This window comes from Camelina sativa, chromosome 10 (genome assembly GCF_000633955.1).
Source record: "Camelina sativa cultivar DH55 chromosome 10, Cs, whole genome shotgun sequence".
Lineage (NCBI taxonomy): Eukaryota > Viridiplantae > Streptophyta > Magnoliopsida > Brassicales > Brassicaceae > Camelina > Camelina sativa.
Genome location: NC_025694.1, coordinates 6655293 through 6682339, shown reverse-complemented (window position 1 = coordinate 6682339; position 27047 = coordinate 6655293). Strand labels below are relative to the sequence as shown.

Sequence of the window (27047 nt, the reverse complement as noted above, 5' to 3'; positions counted from 1 at the left end):
AATTATAGAGGTTGTGTAGATTTGACTTCATTTGGATGGGAGAAAGTGAAAATTTAATGTTCAACTACTTATCTATAATTCAACAACTATAAATGACTACCTTGATTACTAATATAGCCTATAATGGAGTAGTATTACATTTCTTTTGTTTTACCCTGTACTATTCTCGTTAATTCAAAAACGCAAACCTGTGTTAGAACACACCTGTCAATGGGAAGCGAGCCCACATTTATAGCTTTTTTAAGAGACAAACAAACAAACAAAAAGTTGAACAATAAATATGATCTTTAGTTGAGAGTTGAGACTAAAGAAATCAAAGTTACTTTAATGGCAATGTCACATTTGACGCATGAGAGACACTTTCTTGCCGTTACTTGTTGTTGTCTTGTCGTTGCAACAAGCCAACAACCAAAAACTATGGTTGAACTAAAAAGACCTGAAACGTGCAACAGAGTTTACAACATATCTCAGATTTTAATCAAATAAGACTCCATTGTAGCTTCCGAGATTTAAAGCTTTTGCTTGACTAAGTGCAACCAATCTTTACACTGAAGACCCTGTCTGCTACCAAAAAAAATATTTATATATCTAGTAAAAGAGAGAGTAGAGCTTTGTGCGTGAACCCGGTAAAAAAGGAAGATGCGTTACATATATCTGAAGCATGCAAGGGTATGAAGAATCCTTCTCTACTTTTTAAGTAATTCTCGCTTGTCTGTCTCTCTTTTTAAGTAGCTATAAATACGGCCCTCTGCTGTAAAACTAAAAAAGAAACTCTCAAATCATTTTCGGCTCCACTACTCACCTCAACTAACTCTCTGATAGCCAAAAATATACAGAGACAAATCAGACTAAGGAGTATTTAATAATCTAACAAAGGGCCTAGCCTAGTAACTACAGGATTGTGCCAGGTTCGATAGAAGGTACCTCTCTTTCCTCAAACTTAAATGCTTGATCCCTTTGTTTCTTCCCAATCAAATCGTGAGGTTCTTGTTTTGCAGAAAAAAACTTGTGTAAAATCATGCTGCGAAACAGAGTTCTTGCGTTCTTGGTGCTCACAGCTCAGCTCTTGGTGATGATACCTGAAACGGGTGCGAAGGTTCCTGCACTTATCGTGTTTGGGGACTCCACTGTTGATTCAGGTAACAACAACCAGATTTCTACAGTTCTAAAGAGTAACTTCCAGCCGTATGGCCGAGATTACTTAGATGGCAAAGCAACCGGGAGATTCTCAAACGGTCGGATTGCACCAGATTTCATTTCTGAAGGTTTGGGACTCAAGAACGCAGTCCCTGCCTACCTAGATCCAGAATACAACATCGTAGACTTTGCCACTGGTGTCTGTTTCGCTTCAGCTGGTACCGGCTTAGACAATGCAACCAGTGCTGTGTTAGTAAGTCAATCATACTTATATATCATAATAGTAGTGTATTTAGATTTCATACATACTCCTAGTTAAGCTAAAACTGACATGGTTTTTTTTGGAATGTAATGAATTTGCTAAAGTCTGTGATGCCGCTTTGGAAGGAAGTGGAGTACTACAAAGAATACCAGACCAGGCTAAGAAGCTACTTGGGTGAAGAGAAAGCCAATGAGATTATTAAGGAGTCACTATACCTGATTAGTATTGGAACCAACGATTTCCTGGAGAATTACTATCTTCTGCCCCGCAAGTTACGGAAGTACTCTGTGAGTGAGTACCAAAACTTCCTGATAGGAATCGCAGGAGATTTTGTGAAAGATATTTACAGACTCGGAGCTCGGAAGATGTCTCTGTCGGGACTCTCTCCTTTTGGATGCTTGCCCCTGGAAAGAACAACTCAGATCTTTTATGGAAGCAAATGCATCCAAGAATACAACAACGTGGCTAGAGATTTCAACACCAAGATGAATGAAAAAGTCTCCAAGCTGAACAGAGAACTTGACGGACTCCAGCTTGTGTTTTCAAATCCGTATGATCTGGTTTCAGAAATCCTAAACCATCCTGAAGCATTTGGTTAGTACAAAAGTTTTCTAACAAAGAGATAAGGCTCTCAAATCAAGAATTCCTCTGAAAATATCTTAATTGCATTGCAGGTTTTCAAAATGTAAGGAGTGCGTGTTGCGGAACAGGATACTATGAGATGAGCTACTTGTGTGATAAAATGAACCCATTCACATGTTCTGATGCAAGCAAATATGTATTTTGGGACTCATTTCACCCAACAGAGAAGACAAACGCAATAGTGGCAAGCCATATTCTGAAGTACGACTTGTCTCGGTTTCAGTGATATATATATAAGAAAGGTCCATGCCACCAGGCACAATATTCAACATACTACATTCTTTCTTCTAAAACATAAAACAGTTGTCATTAAGTTTTTTGATATCAGTCAAAAATCAAGCTTCCAGATTGTTGTAAAAGAAACCATTTTTCTTAACTTTATGTTCATGTAACTACTTAAAATGCTGTTGTGATATTATATAAAGATGAATCAGATCAAACTGTTAGACTCATAATGCATAAACCAAAAACACACACATATATATATATATATATATATATATATATATTTCAATGTATTCCACAATCTAGAGTATCTCTTGGTATTACCATCTGATTCCAAAAGAAAGACTAATCTAAAACATTTTTAGTGAAAAGTACATAACAAGGCTGAACACAAGTACATTAGATCGATCGATCGATCGAGGGATTCTAAGTAGTAGAAGAGCCTTTTTCGACATATGCGACGGACGAGAGAAGAGGATGCTACTGGAGAAGCATGAGTGAGACCTTTTCGACTAATGGACTTGGGACTTGGGAGAGGATCGAATTTGAAATTGTGCAATCCGGTTCGGTTTTGTAAACCGTTTTAAGCCAAAAAAACCTAAAAGAATAGAAAAAGAAAAAATCGATTGGTCCTTAACCGGTTAGGAGCTTTTTTTTTTTTTTTTTTTTTTTTTNGCCTTCTCTTCACAATTCTCAGTTCTCTCAACAACACTATGTCCTTGTAGGGTTTAGGGTTTATGATTCAGCAATTTCTGAGACAGAGTTTGGGAACGAACCCGAATCAAGCTGAAGTAAACTTGATTGGATGCGGTGGTCGATTGCGACTTCGATTGCTTCAACGGCTAAAGGGTTTCTTCATCTTCATCGTCATTTTCTGAAGAACAGTGATCCTGGGTTTGCTCTTGCTCTTGCTCCGTCTTCCTCGAGACTTTGCCGTTTCCGTCTCTGGGTACGAGCTTTCTCTGGTTCTACTACTGATTACAAAGTCGTATTGAGAAGTGGGCTTCACAATCTTGACTGCGAAGATGCGTTTAATTTGTTCGTGCTCATGGTTGAGTCTTACCCTCTTCCTTCCATTGTTGAGTTCAATAAAGTATTGACTGCTATTGCCAAGATGAAGAGATATGATGTTGTAATCACTCTCTGGAATTGTGTTGAGAACACAGAACATTTGGAGATTTCACCTGATCTTTATACTTGCAACATTTTAGTGAATTGTTTCTGCCGCTGCTTACAACCATCTATGGCTTTATCTTATCTTGGGAAAATGATGAAACTTGGTATTGAGCCTGACATTGTAACGGCTAGCTCCCTGGTTAATGGGTTCTGTCTCAGGAATAGTATTAGCGATGCTGTTTATGTGGCTGAACAAATGGAGGAAATGGGAATTAAACGTGATGTTGTAGTCGACACCATACTCATTGATACTCTTTGTAAAAAGAGACTTGTGGATAGCGCGCTGGAGCTTTTCAAACGTATGAAAAACAGAGGAATTGAACCCAACGTTGTTACCTACAGCTCTCTCATTACTGGTCTTTGTAATGCCGGTAGATTGACTGACGCCGAGGGACTACTGCTCGAAATGGACTCCAGGGATATCTACCCTAATGTTATCACTTTCACCGCATTAATCCATGCTTATGTGAGATGTCGGCAGCTTTTGAAGGCTGATGGTGTGTGCGAGAAGATGATCCAAATGTCTATAGATCCTAATGTTTTCACTTACAGTTCACTTATCAATGCGCATTGCATGGATGGTCGGGTAGATGAGGCTAGAAAAATGCTTGACTCGATGATAAGCAATGGGTGCACTCCAAATGTAGTCACTTACAGTACTCTTGCAAATGGGTTTTTCAAGTCGGCGAGGCTACGTGATGGGATTAACCTTTTATACGAGATGTCTCAAAGAGGTGTGGCTGAAAACACAGTCTCTTGCAACACTCTTATCCAGGGTTATTTTCAAGCGGGGGAGATAGATCTCGCTCTAGGCGTTTTTGGGAAGATGGCTTCTATTGGTCTGCCTCCCAATATTAGGAGCTGCAACATTGTGTTAGCTGGTCTGTTTGCTAATGGGGAGGTAGGGAAAGCATTGAAAACATTCCAACATATGGAAAATACTAGAAGTGATCTTGATATTATTACCTATACTATCATGATTCATGGGATGTGCAAGGCTTGTATGGTGGAACAAGCATATGATTTGTTCTGTACGCTCAAGTTCAAAGGAGTTGAGCCTGATTTTGCCGCGTACACGACAATGATCTCGGGATTGAATAGGGGCGGCATGAGGACTAAAGCAAATGCGCTGAATAGATTTTTTGAAAAGGCACGCGCAGTGAAACGAAAGCGCATCAGCTGAAGTATCATAGGGGCTTTTTCTTGAGAGACATTTACGGACTCAGGGCTCCCTCTTATCGGATGCCTGCTCCTGGAAAGAAGAACACAAATCTTTGTGATGGAAGCCAGTGTATCAAAGAATACAACAATGGGGCCAGAAAATTCAAAAGCAAAGTTGAACAATGAGCTGAACAGAATCCGAATCCGGCTGGTGTTTTCAAATCCACATGACATGGTCTTAGAATCATGAAATATCATGAAGTATTTGGTTAGTAATAAGCACTGTATCCCTCCAAAGACATAGCTTAGTTTTTAACTGTTATTAACTACTCTTTAAATCAAGAATTCTTCTCATTGTGTTGATAATTCTCTTGCAGGTTTCCACACTGCAACTGGATACTAGGAGATGAGCTACCTGGATTGCAGATTGAACCCTTTCACATGTTCGGATGCAAGCAACAATGTATTTTGGGACTCGTCGTATGTAGCCCATACCACAAACATGTTCCTTAACATGCTACATTCTTTCTTCTACTAACTTAACGCTGTTTCTGTGTTGTATTTCTTACAAAAATACTTAAACTAATGATCACTCAGGTTGCTTGATGTATTATTTGTTACAAGCTTCCATAATGTTGTAACAAAACCAATGTTTCCCCACTATATCGTGGATGTGTAACAAAACCAATGCTCTTTTAATGTCATAGAAACGGATCAGATCAGCACCCAACAAGGAGAAACTATTCACATAAGAAAGCAGAAATGGAATTGAATCCATAAACGAGAAAGAAAATTTGTATTCAACTTTTAGAACTTAAAAGTACTAATCTTATCTCTTTAAGCATCCCCNAGCATTCCCAATAACATAAACGAACATCTTGTGAACAAAAAACAAACGACCCCAAAGAAGCCAATGTTGAACTACAATTTTCAGACAATTCTACTTTGGTTCTTTGGGGAAATGTAACTTGATAAGAGAAGGAAGCTCGACTAGCTCCACTCGCTGCTTCCCGAGCAAAATGCTCTTCAGCTTCTCATCACAATTCACCACATTCTTGTTTGTAGGATCCTATAAGAAACAGAACCAAATCACTCAATGATACAAAACACTAAAAAAAAAAAAACGCCTTTAGCTAAATAACCTAGTGATCCCATGTTCAAACCTGAAGATTGTTGGTCTTGATATAGGACCAGACACGCATGAAACAACCCAGACGGGAGATCTGAGATTGACCAACGAACTCACGTAGAGTAGACGGAAGATTCACGAGGTCAATCAAATTCCCAAGTTTCTTTGGATTATCTGTGATCGCCTTCTTCAACCTCTGCGGCAGCATCTTGATTCTTAACCCACGAGTACAAGGGACTCAACACCAGATTCTCAACTGCCGTTGAGAAAGCAAATAAAAAACGTTATTTATTACCACTAAGTCCCTTTGGGGAATTCCATCGAGCATGTGGCGTGCAAATGACAAAAGCAAACGAACCTCTACTGACAAAAAAAACTTACCCCGGGGAGGAAACTGAAATCAGCAACAAGTCAGTGTAAACCAACTAAAGCTTTTTTTTTTAAACAGCAAATAGTTGCATTTTTAACGCTTCGACCTTGGAGGAGCCTCGAGGTATTCTCGCGTTTATAACGCCGGAGCTGTGATATGAAAGTCAACCGTCAAAGGTTACATATAAATATATACAATAAATCATATTTAAATGCACTATCAAAATTGAAAAAAATAATCTAAAACTGGTTTTAGAATGAAAAGAATAATACTACCGATTAGATTAACAATAAAATCTCAATTCTTCTGATTTGTTTGTCAAAATCCAAAAACTAATATATTCAGTTGCTTCTGTTCGACAAAACAGTAAAAAATAGTCAATATATGATTTTGAAACCAACTACAAAGAATATTGTATGATCAATTTCCAGAGTCTTTTTGTTTCACCATAAAGATTCACACAACTGTTGAAACTAACTTTATAATGTCGTTGATTGTCATCATCATCATTAAGCATCGTTAATCAACCTTAACAAATGCAAAAAAACAAAATAAAACCGAAGGATATTTAGGGAGACGTACACGACATTCTAGTCGACCATCAAAAGAGAAACTCGATCTATTTGTACCATAGATTTTGTCATCAACATTAGGTAACTTAGCTCTCACATTCTCACAAACTGCCGACATGTACTGTTTTCCCCACAGAGCAGAAGCTCCTGGAGAAAACCCTAAAACACCATATCAAGACCAACCACATCTCCTGTTACCGCGACTTCATCCTCCATTTCCCAAGCCGCCTCTTCATCGATTACTTTGGTTTCGTCTCCCTTCACGATCACCTCTCCACCTTTTTGCCTGAACGGATCGGTTCTTACCGTTGACACGAGCCTTCTCCGGTGAACCAGCCACACTGAGGGATTCTCGTACGTGACGTGGAGTTTCTCGCTGGGGTTTTTGATGGAGAACATTGCGGACCATACGGGAGATTGTGATTGGCGAATGATATATGCATGGAGTGTACCTGGACGGTGGGTGGAGTTGGAGTAATCCATATGATAAACGACACACATATGATGAAAGGACCGATGATCGTGATGGCTAGAAAGAGTTTGAAGACTAGTGACCACTGTGAGATGTTAGCTGGTTCGGATTCTTTGGCGTTCGGTGATGATATTGCTCGGAGTTCCGGGACTTGTTTGGTATCGGTTAAGGTCACTAGAAGCGGTTCATTCATCTTTTCAACGATGATTTGTTCATTATCCATGTTAGGTTGATGATGTATTATATTGATGTTTACTTGTTTATATGATATCTCAAAATAGTTAGACAGAAAAGGATAATATTTATTTAGTTGAGATTATGGAAAAGATTCCATCCCCGGTACAAAGATCTCATCCCCTTCTATGCTAATGTAAAAGATTTCATCCATTATACAACAACGAAATTAACGAGATCTTGATTCTCGAGTTTAACTCATTTTAACTCAATGTGAAGCTGCTTTTAAGATAATAAATATATCATATCACTCTAAATTAAAAAGTATGAAATCGTTAGACAAGATTAATATATTTTATATACAATATATAAAATATATTCTTGATCATCAAACAAAATACTAGCTAGCTAATTAAATAAAAGCAGAATTAGCAAACTATGCTTTTACTTTGCCACTTAGTTTTCATTTTTTCGAGTCGTGTCCAGTTTGTATTGAGTCTTTTGTTTCGGAGGATGCTCGTGGGGTTGGTACCATGAGACGTGTTTGTATTTGAGTTTGATCTTTTAAATAAATAACGGGAGGTTACTCGCTATGATTCACCAAAAAAAAAACTACTAATCCTCACTGCCCGGTGGGAAACTCACATTTCCCAAATCCTGCAATTAACCAAAATCATATTAATTAGAATTATATAAAATATAAAACATCATCATATCTTACAGTTATAACTATGAAGACACGATATAACGTGAACATCTTAAAATTCTAAAACGCAAAGAAAACATATAGCTGAACTTTCGCAAGTGCCAACTACTAACCATATTGCCACAATATTTCACCTTTTTGTTTTTTTTTGAATCCCAGTTCATGAAGTAACACTTGATTCCAAATTAAATTCAAGCAAAATAAATTACTACTATGAAACTTGGCTAAATTACTAATTAGGAAATTTACTAGATTTTCAAGAAAAAAAAAAGTGACTGGATTTTATATTAATCAGTTGCAGACTTGCAGAGTTGCAGTATAGTCTCTCTCTTCAAGTTATATATACACTTATAGTATTAATCATTTTTTAAAGTAGGTGCATGTAGTACTCTTTTGTTATTTTTATTTTTTTACTCCTTTGTTATTACTTATTACTAGAATAAATTAATGTATTAATTTATGCTTTATAATGGAAAATACATGAGATAAACTGATTAAAAAATATCAGATTTACCATCCAATAAATGAATAGTCTTGGCTTGTTATACTTAGTCGCGTGTCTCATGTGTATTGAAAAGGGCATTTGTCCAATGCCACAAAATAGTAAAAAATTGTAAAGCCACATATATTTTTAGTTAGGTTATGTATTTAGTTTGAAAATGTGTTTACATTATTTATTTTCAAAATCCATGAGATTTTGTTTTGTTATTAAATCTTCTTATTTCATATTTCTTAATCTTTTATTTATATTAACAGAATATTATATAATATATTAGATGTTTGAAAGTAAAATGAAAAACCACATGAAAGTTACCTTAAAAACTTGTATTAAAAATTTATATGAGGATATTTTTAATGAACTAACAAAATGCTTAGACAATAAAAAATAGATGGTATGGTATCTGAAAGTATATTTTATGTGTTATGAAAACACATACATAAAAATATTTTACTTATGTTTTGTTCATATTTTACATATGTTTTGCTCATTTTTTACATATGCAGATTAATAAGAAAAAAAATTATGTATACATAAAATAAATTAGAAACTATATATAAACAACAAAAAAAGTATTTCTGATGAATTTTATTAATTTTATACACAACCCTAAACCTTAAAATAAAGTTAATCTACATATTAATTAATTAACAATATAATATTTACCTCAATGGTGAGGTCATCAATGCCCTCCACCTGAACAAATGTGAGTACGAGGAGAAGCACCCAAAGAGACTACATAGCCACACACAAAAAAATGAAATCAGAGTATTTAGTTTTAGTTAATGAATCAGCTAAAGGAGAACACGCCACAAATAAAACATTCGGTCCAGAAACATTATAAGATGCATTTTAATTTGTTGGATACTGAATATACGGTAACGTTGTTGGTTTTTAAAGTAACACTACGCTACAAATCACTGTTAAATTCCCTAGAGCTACAACCAAGATTAATTACCTGAATGTATCAATTCATGCGTCACATGCACGGATTATTGAACTATAACTAAAATTCTTGATTGATGCTTTCAAAACAAGAAGCAGAATGAGAACTACCACAAATCTCTTACGCTCTCCAGAATTGTTGACCGAATTTACTGACCAATCAGCTGAACTCACCATCATTTAGAGTGTATGCAGTGATCTCTTCCTGATTCAATTTTCTAGCTAGATCTATGAATTCAGAACTCTGATGATCTCTGTGAGAGGAGAGTGTTTTCTTGTGTCTAAAACTCTCTCTCTTCCTCTCGTTGAATTATTGTTCTCAACTTTCGTTAGGTAGTTTCAAGCTGTTTAGGCAAAAAAACTGGTGGGTAGAGATATTTTAGAATAAAGGATTAATCATCTTTTTAATAGAAAGAAAAATATAATGTTTCTTGTAATTAAGAATACATTAATTTACAAAAAAAATGGTTATAAAAACATAAAAAAGTGTCAATCTACTATATATATAATTATATATATATATACACTACAATTATATATATTAACTAACATCCAGTTCAGCTTGATACTGGTTGGGATCAACACGGTTTTGTGGAACGGGCACATTCCATGGAGCCACGTTGTCCGTCAGGGCGTTCATCCGCTCCACGAAAACAGTGGAGGCGTTGGCTGGATGGGAATGTTGATACCAAGGTAAGTAGTTTGCACTAGGGTTGTTAACGTCGGGAATGTGATACTGGTAAGGGTTGTTACGGTAAGTTACCGTTGTCGGAACAGGTCCGCGGGGTGGGACGTTGTTGTCCTCGGATCCGGAGCATAGGCTTTGTATATCTTTCAAGTATTTATTTTTCTCGTCTTCGCTCATTTTACGTGTTTGGAAAAGAGATCGGGAAAAAATATAAGTAATTAAAGGAAATTTACTAGATTTTCAAAAAAAAAAGTGACTGGATTTTATATTAATCAGTTGCAGACTTGCATTATAGTCTCTCTCTTTCTTCAAGTTATATATACACTTATAGTATTAATCATTTTTTAAAGTAGGTGCATGTAGTACTCTTTTGTTATTTTTTTTACTCCTTTGTTATTACTTATTACTAGAATAAATTAATGTGTTAATTTATGCTTTATAATGGAAAATACATGAGATAAACTGATTTAAAAAAATATCAGATTTACCGTCCAATAAATGAATAGTCTTTGCTTGTTATCCTCAGTGGCGTGTCTCATGTGTATTGAAAAGGGCATTTTGTCCAACGCCACAAAATAGTAAAAAATTGTAAAGCCACCTATATTTTTAGTTAGGTTATGTATTTAGTTTGAAAATGTGTTTACATTTTTTTTTTCAAAATCCATGAGATTTTGTTTGTTATTAAACTTCCTTATTTCATATTTCTTAATCTTTTATTTATATTAACAGAATATTATATAATATATCAGATGTTTGAAAGTAAAATGAAAAACCACATGAAAGTTACCTTAAAAACTTGTATTAAAAATTTATATGAAGATATTTTTAATGAACTAATAAAATCTTAGACAATAAAAAAAAATAGATGGTATGGTATCTAAGAGTATATTTTATGTGTTTTGAAAACACATACATAAAAATATTTTACTTATGTTTTGTTCAAAATTTACATATGTTTTGCTTATTTTTTACATATGCATATTTATAAGAAAAAAAAAGATATGTATACATAAAATTAATTAGAAACTATATATAAACAACATAAAAGGTATTTCTGATGAATTTTGTTAATTTTATACACAACCCTAAACCTTAAAATAAAGTTAGTCTACATATTAATTAATTAACAATATAATATTTTTCTTTCGTTAGGTAGTTACAAACTGCATGTTTAGGGCAAAAAACTGGTGGGTACGTAGAGATATCTTATTATATAAAGCTTGATGACAAAATTATTAATTAACAAGATCGTGACACGTGTCAATTATATCATTCAGATGTTGACACGTGTCAATTCTAAATAAGGACTCGCCATAAAAAAATGTAAAAATTCAAAACCTACGATAAATTTTTTTATATAAAAGTAAAATAAAGAAAAAAACCTAATTTTATTTAAAATCTTTTAAAGAAAAAAAATCTTTGTAAACTTCTAAATGTAAAACAAAACTATTAACAGTTTTAAAAATATCAAAAAGCAATTGTAAGAAAATTATAAAATTTAAACAGCTTTAAATCTTAAAAAGATCATTATCAGGAAATTATATATATATATATCATAAAATTCGAAATTATAATATAGTTTATTTATTTTAATTTTAAGTTGCTAATTTTACAAGAAAAATAATTACTTTTTATATAAGATAAAAAATGATTGTGAAAATATACAATTAATTACTGTTTCTAAAAAAATGTAAATACTCACCTTTACATAAAGAAAAAGATGGTTGAAGTAAAAAAAAAAAAAGATCGTCTCATATTTTTTTTCACCAATCAAATAATTTATTCAAAAATATTGTTATTGTAATATATAAGATAGGAGTATGTAATCTTAACGTATGCGTTTTTGTAACTATAAAAATGTTAAAGTGAGGAGACATATAATAAGTTATTTAATGTGTTCTTAAAGATAATTTGTTGGTAGTAGTAAAGACTAAAGAGTATATTTTAATAGTAAAATATATTTATGTGTACAAATACTCTTTTAGTAGTAATGTATATAGTAAATTTGTAAATGGATATACATTAGTGCATTATAGCAAAAAAAAAACTATTTTCTATAACTAAAAGTTTATCTCTTTACTTTTACACATTGTTTTTGCTTATGAAAAAAATTAAATATATATTCTTAGTTAAAATTAATTTTATTTTAATAACTTTGAACTCATCTACAACTATTTTTTTAAACTAAAAGTGTATCTATTTACCTTTTTTTTTTCTCAACCAAACAATAAATTAAAAGAAAATTCCTCGGTTAGTTGTCCAAGCTGGAGGGAAGGGGTTTACAAAAGATAAGAGAATACGAACCACGGGCAAGAAAATCTGCATTTGTATTTGACACATGCTGGATCAAAGAGATATAGAATAGTGGGAAGGACTCCAGCGATTTAAAATCATCAAGCAGGTTGGAGAAGGACGACCAATCTTCAGGGACTGCACAATAGTGAGTAACTCAGCAAAATCAGTCTTGAAATGTTTACAAGCAATCCCTGCAGCATGTATCCGCTCCATGACCGACAACAACGCTTCTAACTCCGAATGTAGGGGAGGGGCTCCATCTTAGACACTTGGCCTCCTAACAACAAGGTTCGCTCCTCACTAACGCAACACCACCAGCTCAATCTTGAATGCACATTGGTTGCTTTCTAAGAACCATCAATCTGACAACCAGGTGAAGAAACCTGGACATCCGAAGACGGAGATGGAGCTGGCATGATCCGCCGAAAAAGAGAGCGCCTTTTCCCAGGCTAACTTATCGTCCAAAGTCTGAGCAATTATATCATTCGCCTCGATATCTAAACCTTGAAAAACGTTTTTATTTATGGCCTCCCAGATTGCCCATATGGTAATTGAAAAAGTTGATCAGGATCAGGATCACCCTGTTGAGAGACACCCCTCCAGAAAACAAAATCAAAATTCGAGTACATCGACTCATATGGAAAACTCTCTGACGAGACCAGAGTCGGAGATAAATCTCAAACTTCACACGAGCAGGGGTATTCAAAGAAAACATGATTAATAGTCTCAACTGCAAAATCGCACTATTTACACCAAATATTACATTGGACAACTCCGTGTATCAATTTCTTTTTATACATAGTTTTTATTTTTTTTGTTAAATTTAATTTATTTTAAAAACTCTAAACCCGCACATCGGGCGGGTCCTAATCTAATTTTAGTAAAAAGGATTAATCATCTTTTTAATAGAAAGACAAATATAATGTTTATTGTAATTAAGAATACATTAATTTACAAAAATAAAAATGGAAGGCATAGCAATCAGTATGTATGCATAAGATCTCTAATAAGTAAGTTAACGTTTCATTTTTATTTTATTTTAATGAGTTGTTTTTTGTTTTTTGTTTTTGAGTTAACTAAAGAAGAAACCTACTGAAATATAGCGTAAGTGGTTAACTCTGATAGTTGTGTGTATTTTTATAGAGAGTAGCTAGAGACTAGAGACGATTGTTAAGAAAATCATAGGATAAGTAAGTAATGTTTATTTACTAAAGAAGCGAAAATAATTAAATCTACTGTGAAAAATCAATGTTTCAACATCTTAGTTTTCACTATATTCCCCTGCTATGACTTTTTTTTTGTATCTTCTTCTTCTGAGTTGACGAAACAAGAAACATATGCCAAGGAGACATGAAACAGTGTGGGATCACTTCATGAACAAAATAATGAATGGTTTTCGAAGACCGTGATATCATATTTACACACAGACTATAATTAGAAACATACATTATTCTAATAAGTTTTGGAATATTCGAAAATAGAATCACTCACTTTCTCTCGCTTTCCAATTATATTCGGGTCACGTAGTGGAGCTTCTAGTTCTATGTGAACAATTTTTTGTTTTCTTAATTTACAAAAGTAGATGTATATCAGTATTGGCAATTAAAAAAAAAAGTAGATGGATATCAGTGAAGTAACTATTAGTTTAATTAGGCATTTAAATCGATTTTAAAAAATTGTTGACAAATCAGTGTCAGAACTCAGAATTTTATTTTGACGACGTAGCTAATGATTTTTTTTTTTTTTTTTTTTTTTTTTTTTTTTTTTTTTTTTTTTTTTTNCTAAAACGAATCGTTTACACAAACTTATGGTCAATATGGTGACATCTAATACAATTACTTATGGATTTCTATCACGATGAGACTCTTTATAATTGTACTATTTATTACTTTCAATAACAAGACATATTCATGTTAATTTGTAATATTTCTACGTTATATGGCTTAAATACAAATGTTACGTACTATTACTATCTAGCTCATTTCTTAAAAGAGAGATAGAATACTCTAAACACATGATAATGTCTAATACTCTAAACACATAATGTCTCTTTTAATAAATGAGCTGGTTTAATTATTTTACAAGTACTTCTTAATTTTCTGTTTTCTTTATGGCTGTAAAATATAAAAACCTATGACTATTCTAAACACAAACGTCTTATAATAAAACCTCACTGCGCTAGCTAATTAAATAAAGGCAGAAAATAAACAAATGCCGCTAACTACTACTCCTCAGTCCTCACTGTCCGGTGGGAAACTCACATTTCCCAAATCCTGCAATCAACCAAATTCATATTAATTAGAATGATATAAAATATTAAACATCATCATATCTTACAGTTATAACTATGAAGACACGATAGAACATGAACATCTTAAAATTCTAAAACGCAAAGAGAACACGATATAGCTGAACTTTCGCAACTACCAACTACTAAACCACAATATTTCACCTTTTTAGCTTTTTTTGAATAACAGTTCATGAATTAACACTTGATTCCAAATTAAATTCAATCAAATTAAATGTAATCGTATGATAATAAATTTGATAATTAGAGAAAAGGGATGATAAGATTAACGTACGAGGAGGTTGCGTGACGACGTGAGCAGCTCCACCAAAGTAGCACGTACCAACACCACGCGCGTTCTTCTGATAGTAACTGTTGAAAGCGTACGAAGCATGCGCTTCTAACGTCTCAGGATGATAACACGTGGCACCTGGCTGAATCGGACGGCAATCAGCTCCTCCTTCTCCGCAAGCGTAATCAAGAGCCGCCTGAAGCCTATCCCTCGCCATCTCTCCGTTCGAAACGCACCACTTCGACACCGGGACCTCATCTCCCTTACCGTTGACCGGAAACGTTGACCTCGCGGTGAACGGAACGTCGTACACCTTCCCTTCGTTTGGGTAGAACAACCCGTAGTTTCTCTCAGACGTTGGCCCTGGTTTCTGGTTCTCGTTTAACAACGCGAATAGATAAACGTTAAGGGACTCCCTCGGTCTCAACGGCGTCCCATTATCGGTTAACACTCTCTTCACAAGTCCGACGTTATACGCCGCCGCGTATGGTTCGCTTGCACCGATTTCGTTCTCGTCTCCAACGGAAGGCCACCCTGTCTCCGTCACCATCACCTTAACGTCGTTAAATCCTACGGCGGACATAGCGGCGTAAACGGCGTCGAGTTGAGCGTCGAAGAGATTGTTATACTTCAGTCCGGTGCGGGAGTCTATGTTCCCGGAGTTTTCTTGAAACAGAGCGTAGTCTAAGGAGATTTTGTCGGCGTTTGCTGAGTAAGCGAAGAACGGGTAAGCATTAACCATTAGATACGACGACGTTCGCTGTAACAGATCAAGCATCGGTTTAATAACCGGTTCGATTAAATCCGGTTTAAAAGAACCGGAAGATGGCGGGTACGAATTAGCCAGCGCGCTAAGAGCAACCGGTGAGGAGATCTTGATCGCTTTGTCGAGGTTATGCTTCACCAGAGAGGTGTGAATGTTCTTCATCGCAGGGTCGAGATACGGCGTGGTGTTCTTGGGATCGACGAACACTTCGTTACCGACGGCGATAGCTTCGATCTCCGTCGCTGGGAAGTGTGAAGCTACGTTGGTTTGAATCCAGCGGTCGGCGAATGATTGGTTTGATGAGGCGGAAGAGAGAAGCTCGTTGGGGAGAGCGACGATTACTTTGATTCCTGAGTTTGCAAGCGCGGCTAACACGTTTTTATCTGTGTCGTAGATTTTGATACGGCTGATTCCTTGTGATTTCAGGAGGCTTACTACATTCTTTGGTGACGGGAGGTTGTTAGCTATCCGGCCGTAATTTACTCCGATCATTCCAGACTCTGTGGAAACAAAAACGTTAAATGAGATGAACGTGAGGATACAGAGATGCATCTATAAACTAACGCGAAGAATAGAAAGAAAAAAACTAACCAGCGTGTGTGAAGGAAATGGTTGGGAAGAGGCAAAGAATGAGAAAACAAGGTAGGAAAGAAACGGCCATTGATTTCTTCAAGAACAGAACTGTGGGTTGATTGATAGTTATGGAGACGTACGTACGAAAGATTAGTGTGTGTGTGTGTGTGTTTTGCCTGGTGAGGGGAGCTGGTCTATCGTTTTTATATGATTTATAGATGTAAAGAAGTGTGCCAAGTGGGGGATGTGGGATAACTAATTACACGGAAGACTTGTTGAAAAAATATGATAAACTGAAAAAGCGTAATTTTAAAATTATCTATTTATAGCTTAAAAACATAAAATTCAGGTAAAGAAACTTTCGAAATTTTAACATAGTTGATTTTGAATTTGTTTGAAAAAGGCTTTTAGATTTATTGTTTTCTTTCAACAAAGACCTTTGGTTCTTTCTATGTGCAATCCTTTCTTTTTGTGAAGAGAGCGCGACTCACTTTATATTGTTCAACTAATCTTTTTTTTTCTTCACTAAATTCGATTTAATTGTTAATGGTGGCTACGTCGTTTTTGAAAATAGATGGGGGATCACATTGTCTAATGGGTTCGAATCAAATAGATGTAGCCCAATGAAAATATCATAAGCCCATAAATAAAAAAAACGCAGTAGTAGTGTCTCACAGCCGTTGGATTAAAACAAAAAACCTAGAGAATATGAACCGTTGGATAAGGGTAGTAGATGCCCTACAACGATTCACCACTTTTTAAAGAGATAAAGAGGAATCCGATGCGTCCAAGTACAAAAAGCCACCGGGCCAATTAGAGAGAGAGAGAGATTTTTGTTTTCCAGATTTCTTTCAGTCTCTTTTTCTATTTATATATTTTCATATCTCTCTCGTTTGATCGGAGTCTGAATCTCTCTCGTCGTTCTATCTAATTTCTTTGTATTTGTGCACCGGACGAGAGAGTCTTAAACGATGTCTGCAACCCAGGAGGAAGACAAGAAGCCAGGAGACGGTGGAGCTCACATCAATCTCAAAGTCAAGGGACAGGTATCTATCCTTTTCTACTTTTTTTTCTCCCTTTTTTTTTTTTTTTTTTTTTTTTTTTTTTTTTTTAGATTTGGGTTTCTGATTTGAATCTCTCGTGTAGCTCCGATTAGGGTTTTATTTTTTTTTCCCGATTTGGCTCTCGTTTCACAATTTTAGGGTTTCGTACAACAAGCTCAGTGTTGGTGGCTTTTTTTTTTTTACTTTGGTTTTTGATTTGTCTGGACAAAATATTGTGCTGTTTACTGGTTGTTTATGAAAATTCGATAATTATAACTTGGGTTTTAGGTGTGAGTTGTGTATATAAAGCTTGTGGATTCTGTTGTTGTTTGAGTGTATTTCACAATTTTGCAACTGTAAAGTTGAAACAGTTGTTGAATGTTCTAAGGATTTGTGAACGATGCTGTCAAACAATTGTCTGGTTTATTATGCTGATGAGTTTGTAATCTCTCCGTTGGGGGGTGTTTATGTTTGGAATTCTCATAAGCAAAAAGCCTACATTATATCTCAAAACAGAGAGACTTTAGAATTCCAAAAAAAGATAGAAAGAGACATTAGATTTCAATTATTGTTTCTTATGCTATCTCTTAACTTTTGTTAACAGTGTTATCCTTTGTAATTTGGTTCCCATATAGGATGGAAACGAGGTGTTCTTTAGGATCAAGAGAAGCACTCAGCTGAAGAAGCTGATGAATGCTTACTGTGACAGGCAATCCCAGGACATGAACTCCATCGCTTTCTTGTTTGATGGACGTCGTCTTCGCGCTGAGCAAACCCCTGATGAGGTAAAACAAAACACATAATTCAATCTACACATGCTCTTATTTTACCCTCTTAAAATGTTGTAGCTTTTCATTATAACGCTAATAATCATCCTGATGCTACTACAGCTTGACATGGAGGACGGTGATGAGATCGATGCGATGCTCCATCAGACTGGTGGCGGTGGTACTGGTTTTGCTATGGCTATGGCTATGGCTTGACACTTCCTCCTCCGGGTTTTAGTAGGGCTTTGTGTGATATGGAATGGTTTAAGGAGTAATCGGCATTATTAGGATATTTCCAGACTTGTTTTTTTTTTAATCGTGGCCATTAGTTCATAGTAGAAGAAACTATGAATTATGTATGGTCGTTCAAGGTTAAAAAGAACCATTCGGTTAATTATTCGTCTTTGTTCGTTTGTTATTGGATCCTCATCCTGTGTTATTACTCTACTGTTTGGACTTAAAGGTGTTATTAACCCGATTATCTATAATTTCTTGGGTTTATAAACTCATTGGTAAAACCAGTAAATGAAACGATGAAAAAGCCCTTATTGAAATATGATGAGATAATGGGCGAACAAAATATAAAATCCACTCGGACAATGCAACAAAATATTCTATAACTTGAACCGTGGTCTTGTTTGTGATTGTAGTCTATACACGACGTGCTTAACAAACAGTGATTGTGATGGTTCATGATCATAAGACACACCCATGATCAAAACAACCAGTACTGTCTCACAAGACACACCCATGATCAAAACGACTAGTAATTATAGTACTGTCTATACACGATGTGCTTAACAAACAGAGATTGTGATGGTTGATGATCACAAGACACACCCATAATCAAAACAACCAGTACTGTCACAAGACACACCCATGATTCAAAACAACCAGTAAGGCAGTTATAATAGTACTGTCTCATTTTCTGCACGTTAACAATAACATGTACGTTGATTTTAGATAGAATTCGATACAAGCACTTGGCTGAGACCGAGACATTCTTAAGAGTTAAGACATACTAACCACGACTTCGAATGACTTTGAATGATCATATCTATAAAATAATCATCATCATGGAGAAGAACATATATATTCATCATAAACACGAACTTATAACAACACTAAAAAAAAAACAGAGCAATTCTAGGCACAAAATACCCACAACCATCATTAAAACACCAAGAAGCTTCAAATGCAACTAGCAAGAGAGTTTGCTTATTTAGGCTTCTAATTATACATACAGACCACCAAGTCACGATATTGTTCACTGAAGGACAATGCACTCAGAGGTAGTCCCGTTTGTGATAGGACCTCCATGGATACGATTGCTTTTCTGGTTAACAACACCACCATTAGGGATTTGCAGGTGAACTATGGTTCCTTCAAGATCCTCCTCCTGGTCACTACAACCGATGGCTTCAAAGATGAGAGTGTTAACCTCCTTAAACCTTTCCTCTGACAGAGAAGCTTCTGCAAGGAGCCTCCAAGCATTCTCCTCTGAAGCTCCTTCGTAATCCTCTTTCCTCTTCAGCACCATATGACCACTTATCTCCCACACGGCTGGGTTCACTTGCGTTTCCAATACCTCGGGGCTTACTTCACCTAGAGCCTGTTTCTCTGCGTAACACTGCAATTTATATATTGAAACTGTTATTCACTTTTATTGGGTGGATTCAAAACATGTAGTGATCCAACGGTTTGAGCTAATGTTATACCTGTGGCATCACGAAGATCTGCCTTCCACAATCAGCGATGAGGATGTTGAAAGGTATGTTGTCGTTCTGGAGGCAAACGCAGGCATCTGATACAGTATCAGATAGGTCTTGCATAGAGCTTCCACCTTCAAAGAGAAGACTTCTCACAGGGTAATTCAGAAGCTCTGAGATTTTCACACCACTAACAGTGGTAACCATCTTCTTGGTAGGAGCTCGCTCAAGTGGGAAAGGCATGGCCAGGTAATATGCCTGTTTCCAACAAAATCACCACCAAAAAAATCAATACAAGTCAACTTAGACAAGCCGGAGAAAAAAGGAATTATGCATGGGTCACTATTGTGTATACCTGAAAGTGAAGATGGTTGATAGTGGCAAAAGCACCCAGGCTGTTGTAACCAAGTCTGAAGTAAGGATTCGCGGCCTCAGCAGCCATGTGAACTGCAAGCAAAAGGCTTTTGTGATCGATCCTCTGTGGCAGGCAGTCAAGAACACGAGGAATCAGCAGCACATGCCCATACTCGATCGGGCTAACCTGTTAAAAAAAACAATAAAGAATTAATCTTTTGCTATCAAAACCAATCAAAGGACAACAAATAGAGCTCTCTGCACAAGATTCTTTACATTGATGGCAACAACACTGAAAGAATTCTCTGGATCAAGAGGCATGCAGGGGAAGAACTGAACTTGGCCATCTTCGCCAGCTTCAAACTGGAAGAGCAGCTCTTCTTGACCAACTTTAGTGAAGTTGAATTTGCTGCCATCAAAAGACTGCAAAACCTTATCCACACGGAACTCGGTTGGCCTCTTCTTTAGGTGACGACCCTCGTTTAGCTGAGCAACGAAACCATACTTCCCCGGGATAACCTATATAACAACAACAAGAGAAAACAATCTTAAGAAACAATGCAAAACAAACCTCGGATTTAAACAAACATCACTAGATTGTCAAACAAGGTATAAGAAAGACAATTACTTTGGTTTCGCATGCAGTGACATCATAGCGGAAAAGTCCTCTTTGGAACCTATCCTCCCACTGAAAACATAAAAAAATGATTGTTTTAATGATTAGACTCTTTTAAGCAGAAGAATCCACTAAACTCGTTTTGCTCTATGTAAGTAAACGATTTTACTTACCTCTCCGAGAACGAGAGACTCAAGAAAAGCCACAGGAGGCTCTTCAGCTTCATGGCTGACCACAATCTTCTCTCTGGATTTTTCCAGATTCTTACAGGCATACAGAGGAAGCCTAGCCCCTATAAACACAGCAAAAAAAAAGTGTGAATCAAAGAGTTAAAATTAAGCAACAGCAAAAAAAAGACGATTTAGCTTACAGAACGTACCATTAATGCAACATGCGCCGAGGCAATTCCGTCCACAGCCGACGGATTCATCAGCCGCCTCATCCTTCTGGTAGTTCGATACGACGGTCGGAACTCTCTTAATTTTCAACATTCTCAATTCCTTCTAACCCCACAAGATAAATCGATAGAACCAAAAAAAAAAAAAGGACTCTCTAAAACAAACCTAAAACCTAGAAGCTAATAAGATGGTAGATGAAAGTGGAACCGCCTCCGGCAAGAAAGAGGAGATCAGAAGGGCTGCCGCCTTCAGACGGCAGAGCTCCACGTCCCCCGTGCGGCAAAGGATTAGTTTCGATTAAACAACCCTTACGTCGAACTATACGGACATGAAAGCTAACACCCGGAGATATCCCGTGTATAGCCGTGATGCCGATCACCTGATTCCCCAATTTTTGGTAAAATTCGAAACGCACGCCGGAGAAAGTTTACAGATTTCACCGAACCCGACACTCAAAACAGCAAAAAAAAAAAAAAAAANGATCTTTTTGATTTGGGTTTATACAACTTAGATTAAAGAGAGAAGATTGATTCCTATAACAATTTGGTTTTTCCTTTTTTTTTTTTTTTTGGGGTTGAGGTATAGTATTTTGCGGATACAGTGTCTTAGGAGATATCGAATGGGCTTTAAATACAGATAGGAGATGAGTGAACCAGAGAAATTACTAACGACAAAAATATATCAAATTAATTTTTATTTTATATATAACTTTTTCCTTCCCTTTATTTTTTTCTGTGGTTGTGATTTGGACGTGAAGTTTCTATTATTTTATTTAGGTCGTATTGAATTACTTTATTTTTTCCTCGTTATTTCCTTATCTTGTCTAACTTTAGCTAGTTTACCAAAGTTTTGGTTAGTCGGCTAAAGGTTAAGAACAAAAATCGAATAAACGAATAGAAAATGTTAGGATCAAGTGCAAAGGTATATACATAATTGATACTCTATGTGAATAAGTGTTATTAAAATATAATTTTCATTTAAAGTTTCGTATTTTTCAAATGGTATCAAAGTTTCATATTTTAAACCGATATAAAAATATTGATATGAAATAAATTAATCAAAATAATTATCATTTGGAAGAGATGTGTGAAGATTTTGATTTCTCATTATCTCAAGATACATAAAAAGATGTGTCATTCTATAGTAGTTATCAAATAAATGTAAGTGGGATTGTAGTTTTCTGCATGCAATTTGTAAGAGACTATCTACTAGGAGGTTGCAATAAAATCTACGCACTATAAAAGTTCATGCGGCATATATATGATCTCGGTAAAATCAAGGTATTAGTTTGTGTTTTTATTCTTGTTTTATGTTGTCATTACATAAAAAATTTCTTTGGTCATGCTTTTTCATGAGACGATGTGTGGTCGTAGCAACTTCTACGAGGCTCAATTGGGCTAACGTTGGACCATCGTTCATTAGGTCGATATATTGCGAAGCTAAATTTTAAAACTTACATATAGAAATAATGTGAATAGTTTTAGAGCATAGCTTTTTGGAGGGTTTTGTTTTCTTTATGACATTATTACCAAATTACAAATGAACAAAAAACAAAAAAGGTATACAAAAAAAACAGAAGTGAAGATCCTCGGAATCCAAAGAATAGGATATAGTTCTTGAACCACATAATTTCGTGGTCCATTTTTTTGTTTAGCAATATCTACAAATCGAAGCCCTCCTTCCATTACCGATTTACCGTTAGTTTTATTTTATCAAACCATTTATCATGATCTCAAGGCCTCAACATGTTAATACGAATTTATTTTGCATCAAGAAATTAAAATAGCACCCAAAAAAAGAAAAAAACTTGTTCGTATGTGTAGTTAAAGATTTGAATATGTATGGCGGTGGTAGTGTCACTACCATGCATGTAAGTCAAAATTCAAGCGGTCAACAACAATAAGTGGTATATATTGAATCTTAATTGCGGTTGACCCAGGGGAAGAAAACTCAAATCCTCTTTAGTCAAGCGTTTTTGTGGTCAACAGTTTCCAGAGAAACATCTTCTGTATCTACATGCAAATATCATATTTCTATAGAGTTTCTGGCAAGTATTTGTTAATCAGCCAAAGAGAAACCCCAAATAAATGTTTAAACTTGTAGAAAAACCCAATGATGGAGAACAGAGCCCTTAAAATGGTAATCTAAGTCCCAAGCCCAAACACAACAAGCTCGTTAACTCTAACGACCAAATGCATATTTTTTTTCTTTCTGTAATGCATATTGTGAATACACAATGGTTTATCACAAAAGAATGAATTACTATATTTCTAATAATTAATCGACAAATATAACTTTATACTTAATCTTACAACTTACAAGAAGTGCTTGAGTGATAGTAGCTAAGTTGCTCTTTTGGGATACTCTCTTGGTCCGAAAATAGGGTAGCTAATCCTCACATTGGTGCAGTGGTGCTTCCCATTTCGACCTGCAGTTCCATAAGTTCAAAGAAGCATAAGTTCTAAATATTGTCTATAAAATATATACAGAATGCTAAATAAATTGGTTAGTTGTAACATAATTTAACAAGGGCTAGGCTAATAACCCTCATCCATACCATATCCCAACATGGCCCCTTGGCAAATGGTCGTTCCTCAAAATCGGGTCGATACGAACCAAACATTAGCAGAGTTAGATGTAAGTGTATATCGGATTAGAGATAGTAGCTACCCCGCGTGGAAGCGCTCCTACGATAAGGCCACTTCCTAAAAAAATAACGCAACGCAACCCAACCCAACCCATTACATCTAACTTTTTGGAGGGTTTTGTTTCTTTATGTCATGACATACAACATTACAAACAAACAAAAATGAAAAAACAAAGAAGGTAAAAAAACAAGTGGAGATTGTCGGAATAAGGAAAGGATATAGTTCTTGAACCACATAATTTTGTGGTCCATCATTTGTTTTGCAATATCGACACAAATTGTATGCCCTCATCCTTCCATTACCGTTAGCTTTCTTTTATGATCATGATCGTTAGACCTCAACTCGTAAATACGAAATTCATGTTTTGCAAATTATCAAAAAAAAATTGGCAACTACTCCGTATTTGCTAGTCAGCCAAAGAGAAACCCCAAAGAAATGTTTTAAAAAACGGTTTTTCAAAAACCCATTGATGGAGAACAGAGCCCTTAAATGGTAGTTCACAATCCCAAACCCAAACACAACAAGCTCTTTAACACTAACGACCAAATGTGTTTATTTTTGTAATGTATATTGTGAATATACATTAGTTTATCACAAAGAATATATATATTACTAATAATCGACAAAAGTAACATTAAACATAAGCAAGTTTACAATAAGTGTTTGAGTGATAGTAACTAAGTTGCTTTTTTGGGGTACTCTCTTGGTCCAAAAATTGTGGAACCAACCCTGACATTGGTGCTTCCCATTTCAATCTGCAGTTCCATAAGTTCAAAGAAGCATAGTCAAACATCATCTTCTACAGTTGTGGTTCCTTCCTTTGATGAAAGTAAGAGAACATTCAAATGATTCTATGCCAAAGATATTATAAGAGAGACAAAGATATTACCGCTTGCTCGAAGTCACCCGACATGCCCATGGACAGTTCAAATTGATCCTCAGCCACTCCAAGTGCCTTGCACACATCAGCTCTACAGTTTGAAAGTGTCTGTCCCAGTTGAAGGGGGGAAATAATAAACCTTGATAAGTAAAAAGTGTAGAAAGAACCCGCGAGGGTTTTGTCGCGGTTGTAGCTAGAACAATAGCCTTATATATGATTACATGTACACGGATAGAGTAGATTCAGTGGCATACCCTGAAGTTCTCTGGAGTAGACGTATAGTCAGGCATCCCAATAGTCATTAATCCGGAGAATACAAGATTCGGACAGTGGAGTTTCACATGTCTTGCTAGCCCTACAACACTGGAAGGTTCGATTCCAGATTTGGCTGCACCAGTTTAAAGAACAAACAATTAGTCAGCCAATGGACGAAGCAGGATAACCATATCAATTTACAGGACAGGATTGGAAGCTCGGTGGAAAATACACTCACACACTTCTCCGCTTGTATTCACTTGGACCAAAACCTTTAGTGGATGTCTCCCAAGGTTAGAAACAGCTCGATCTAGATGGTTTGCTACCTATATGATTCGTCGAGTCAAATCAGTCCAAAATGTTGCACCAAAATAAAACATCAAACCAAAACCTCTTAGCAAAATCAATTGCGCAACATAACACTGCTTTCTCATCACTCTTAAATCTTAAACTATCTCACAGAACATCTATGTATCTGCTAGCTAGTTTATCCTTAGGGAATCCAATCTTAGAACTGTGTTATGAGTGAAGTTATATTACCTTTTCGCCATCAACACCATGAACCATTGCCAAGTTTGGGACTCCAGCTGCAAACATTGGATTAAAGAAAAAAGAGAGTTTCACTTTCACTTGACCCTTAAATCAACAGTAACAATTCACTCCATAAAACTTGGAGAGTCGTTAGGTATTCAAAGATAATGGGAAATTTAAAAAGTCACACTCAATAGCGTTTTGGCTTTGTTGCTCTGCAAATGTCCCACGAAGTGCCACTCTATATCTTCAGGAAGCTGCATATCACACAAAATTGAACGAGAAACATTCGCATTCTGAACTGAAAAAAATTGAGACGGCGAGGTTCGATCTCTAAAAAAATTGAGAATCGTAGATATAAATTGGTGAACCTGTGGAGCTTTATCGATGATTTCCTGGACGTAATTCTCGCCGAAGCAGCGGTGGCCTGCGTCGTAGATTTGGCGGATAAGTGAGACCGGTTTAGTCTTGGAGACCGCAATGACCCTGACCCGCTCCGGATCTCTTCCTACTTGCTCCGCCGCTTTACGAGCCCTCAGAATAACAGACCGGAGAGCAGTTGCGGCGGTTGCCTCCACCGCTGGAGCTGCCATCGCCACTCGTTCGTAGGAGAACGCACGCCTGGGCTATTTTCGGTAATTAACAATTTCGTCGTCGTCACAATTTTCTTCCACGTAATTAAAATTAGTCTATGGCCTTTTTTCGATATTGTGATTCACGACGGTCCACAAGTTCATTAATAATTTTTGTATTAAGTATATATATATCAAAATTAGTTTATGACTTTTGGATATTTGCATAAACATAATCAAAATCGTTTTTTTTTATATATACCCGTTCAAAACTTTATGGGATTCAAAATTACATACACCACTTATTTATTCAACTTGGACATAATAACATCCAATGTAAATAATAGAGATTTTTAATTATGTAGCATTAGTTAGATTGCGGTGTACTTATATATATACGCGCGCCCCGGGCCTTCTCGTGTGATGGATCGATCATTCATTCACGCGTAGTTACATAGACCATAGACGCAGAACTCGCCGACTTCACACGGATTGTTACACTGTCCACAATGACGTTTGTCGTAAGCCAAGTAAACGCATTGCCCGCGACAACATTTTTTTTTTTAAATAAAATTTCTGGTATTTTATAACTTACGGTCGGATACAGTAGTGGTTTTTAGTGTCTCAGCAACAACAAGGATCGGGTTGAACATGCCCGATTAGGAACTAAAAAGAAAAGAAAGAAAGAAAATGCATACATAGAGAGACTCAGTTAGAGAGGCCTCGAAACCAGTACTCTAGCATACCACGAAGCTTCGGAGATTTGTTCCGAGCCAAACAAGTGTTTCGGATTCGTCTATCCAAAAGGTGGTAGAGACCTTCAACCGGTGTGCGCTTTCCAGTGAACAGGCGTGCATTTCTCTTATGCCAAAGTGTGTAGATTACTGCCTGAGCTACCAGGAG

The 27047-nt window shown here is 36.0% G+C and overlaps 7 protein-coding genes and 1 pseudogene across 8 annotated transcripts; 3 read left to right on the top strand and 5 right to left on the bottom strand.

The window, feature by feature from the left end:
• On the top strand, positions 462–2496 carry LOC104717552 (GDSL esterase/lipase At4g26790). The gene is made up of 5 exons (XM_010435136.2): positions 462–669; positions 837–920; positions 999–1390; positions 1504–1993; positions 2074–2496. The coding sequence occupies exons 3-5, from the start codon at positions 1019–1021 to the stop codon at positions 2265–2267; spliced, it is 1056 nt and encodes a 351-aa protein (XP_010433438.1). The 5' UTR covers positions 462–669; positions 837–920; positions 999–1018; the 3' UTR covers positions 2268–2496.
• Positions 2969–5302, top strand: LOC104717551 (pentatricopeptide repeat-containing protein At4g26800-like). Its single transcript, XM_010435134.2, has 2 exons — positions 2969–4871; positions 4981–5302. The coding sequence occupies exon 1, from the start codon at positions 3072–3074 to the stop codon at positions 4623–4625; it is 1554 nt and encodes a 517-aa protein (XP_010433436.1). The 5' UTR covers positions 2969–3071; the 3' UTR covers positions 4626–4871; positions 4981–5302.
• Positions 5466–6416, bottom strand: LOC104717550 (upstream activation factor subunit UAF30-like). Of its 2 annotated transcripts, XM_010435133.2 has the most exons (4): positions 6378–6416; positions 6114–6251; positions 5767–5988; positions 5466–5672 (listed from the first exon to the last, which is right to left on the bottom strand). In XM_010435133.2, the coding sequence occupies exons 3-4, from the start codon at positions 5938–5940 to the stop codon at positions 5544–5546; spliced, it is 303 nt and encodes a 100-aa protein (XP_010433435.1). In that variant the 5' UTR covers positions 5941–5988; positions 6114–6251; positions 6378–6416; the 3' UTR covers positions 5466–5543. The 2 variants fall into 2 exon arrangements, with proteins under 2 accessions (XP_010433435.1, XP_010433434.1); XM_010435132.2 differs by lacking the exon at positions 6378–6416 and having other exon boundaries at positions 6114–6321.
• Positions 6622–7369, bottom strand: LOC104720100 (annotated as a pseudogene).
• On the bottom strand, positions 14484–16525 carry LOC104717547 (glucan endo-1,3-beta-glucosidase 12-like). The gene is made up of 3 exons (XM_010435131.1): positions 16390–16525; positions 15036–16298; positions 14484–14726 (listed from the first exon to the last, which is right to left on the bottom strand). The coding sequence occupies exons 1-3, from the start codon at positions 16457–16459 to the stop codon at positions 14692–14694; spliced, it is 1368 nt and encodes a 455-aa protein (XP_010433433.1). The 5' UTR covers positions 16460–16525; the 3' UTR covers positions 14484–14691.
• On the top strand, positions 17177–18669 carry LOC104717546 (small ubiquitin-related modifier 1). The gene is made up of 3 exons (XM_010435130.2): positions 17177–17417; positions 18050–18199; positions 18305–18669. The coding sequence occupies exons 1-3, from the start codon at positions 17343–17345 to the stop codon at positions 18395–18397; spliced, it is 318 nt and encodes a 105-aa protein (XP_010433432.1). The 5' UTR covers positions 17177–17342; the 3' UTR covers positions 18398–18669.
• Positions 19258–21857, bottom strand: LOC104717545 (GDP-L-galactose phosphorylase 1-like). Its single transcript, XM_010435129.2, has 7 exons — positions 21240–21857; positions 21034–21152; positions 20873–20932; positions 20521–20763; positions 20246–20431; positions 19900–20148; positions 19258–19811 (listed from the first exon to the last, which is right to left on the bottom strand). Exons 1-7 carry the CDS (start codon positions 21349–21351, stop codon positions 19449–19451), a joined length of 1332 nt encoding a protein of 443 aa, XP_010433431.1. The 5' UTR covers positions 21352–21857; the 3' UTR covers positions 19258–19448.
• On the bottom strand, positions 24443–26292 carry LOC104717544 (proline synthase co-transcribed bacterial homolog protein). Its single transcript, XM_010435128.2, has 7 exons — positions 25944–26292; positions 25763–25829; positions 25582–25628; positions 25280–25367; positions 25041–25174; positions 24796–24894; positions 24443–24661 (listed from the first exon to the last, which is right to left on the bottom strand). Exons 1-7 carry the CDS (start codon positions 26163–26165, stop codon positions 24584–24586), a joined length of 735 nt encoding a protein of 244 aa, XP_010433430.1. The 5' UTR covers positions 26166–26292; the 3' UTR covers positions 24443–24583.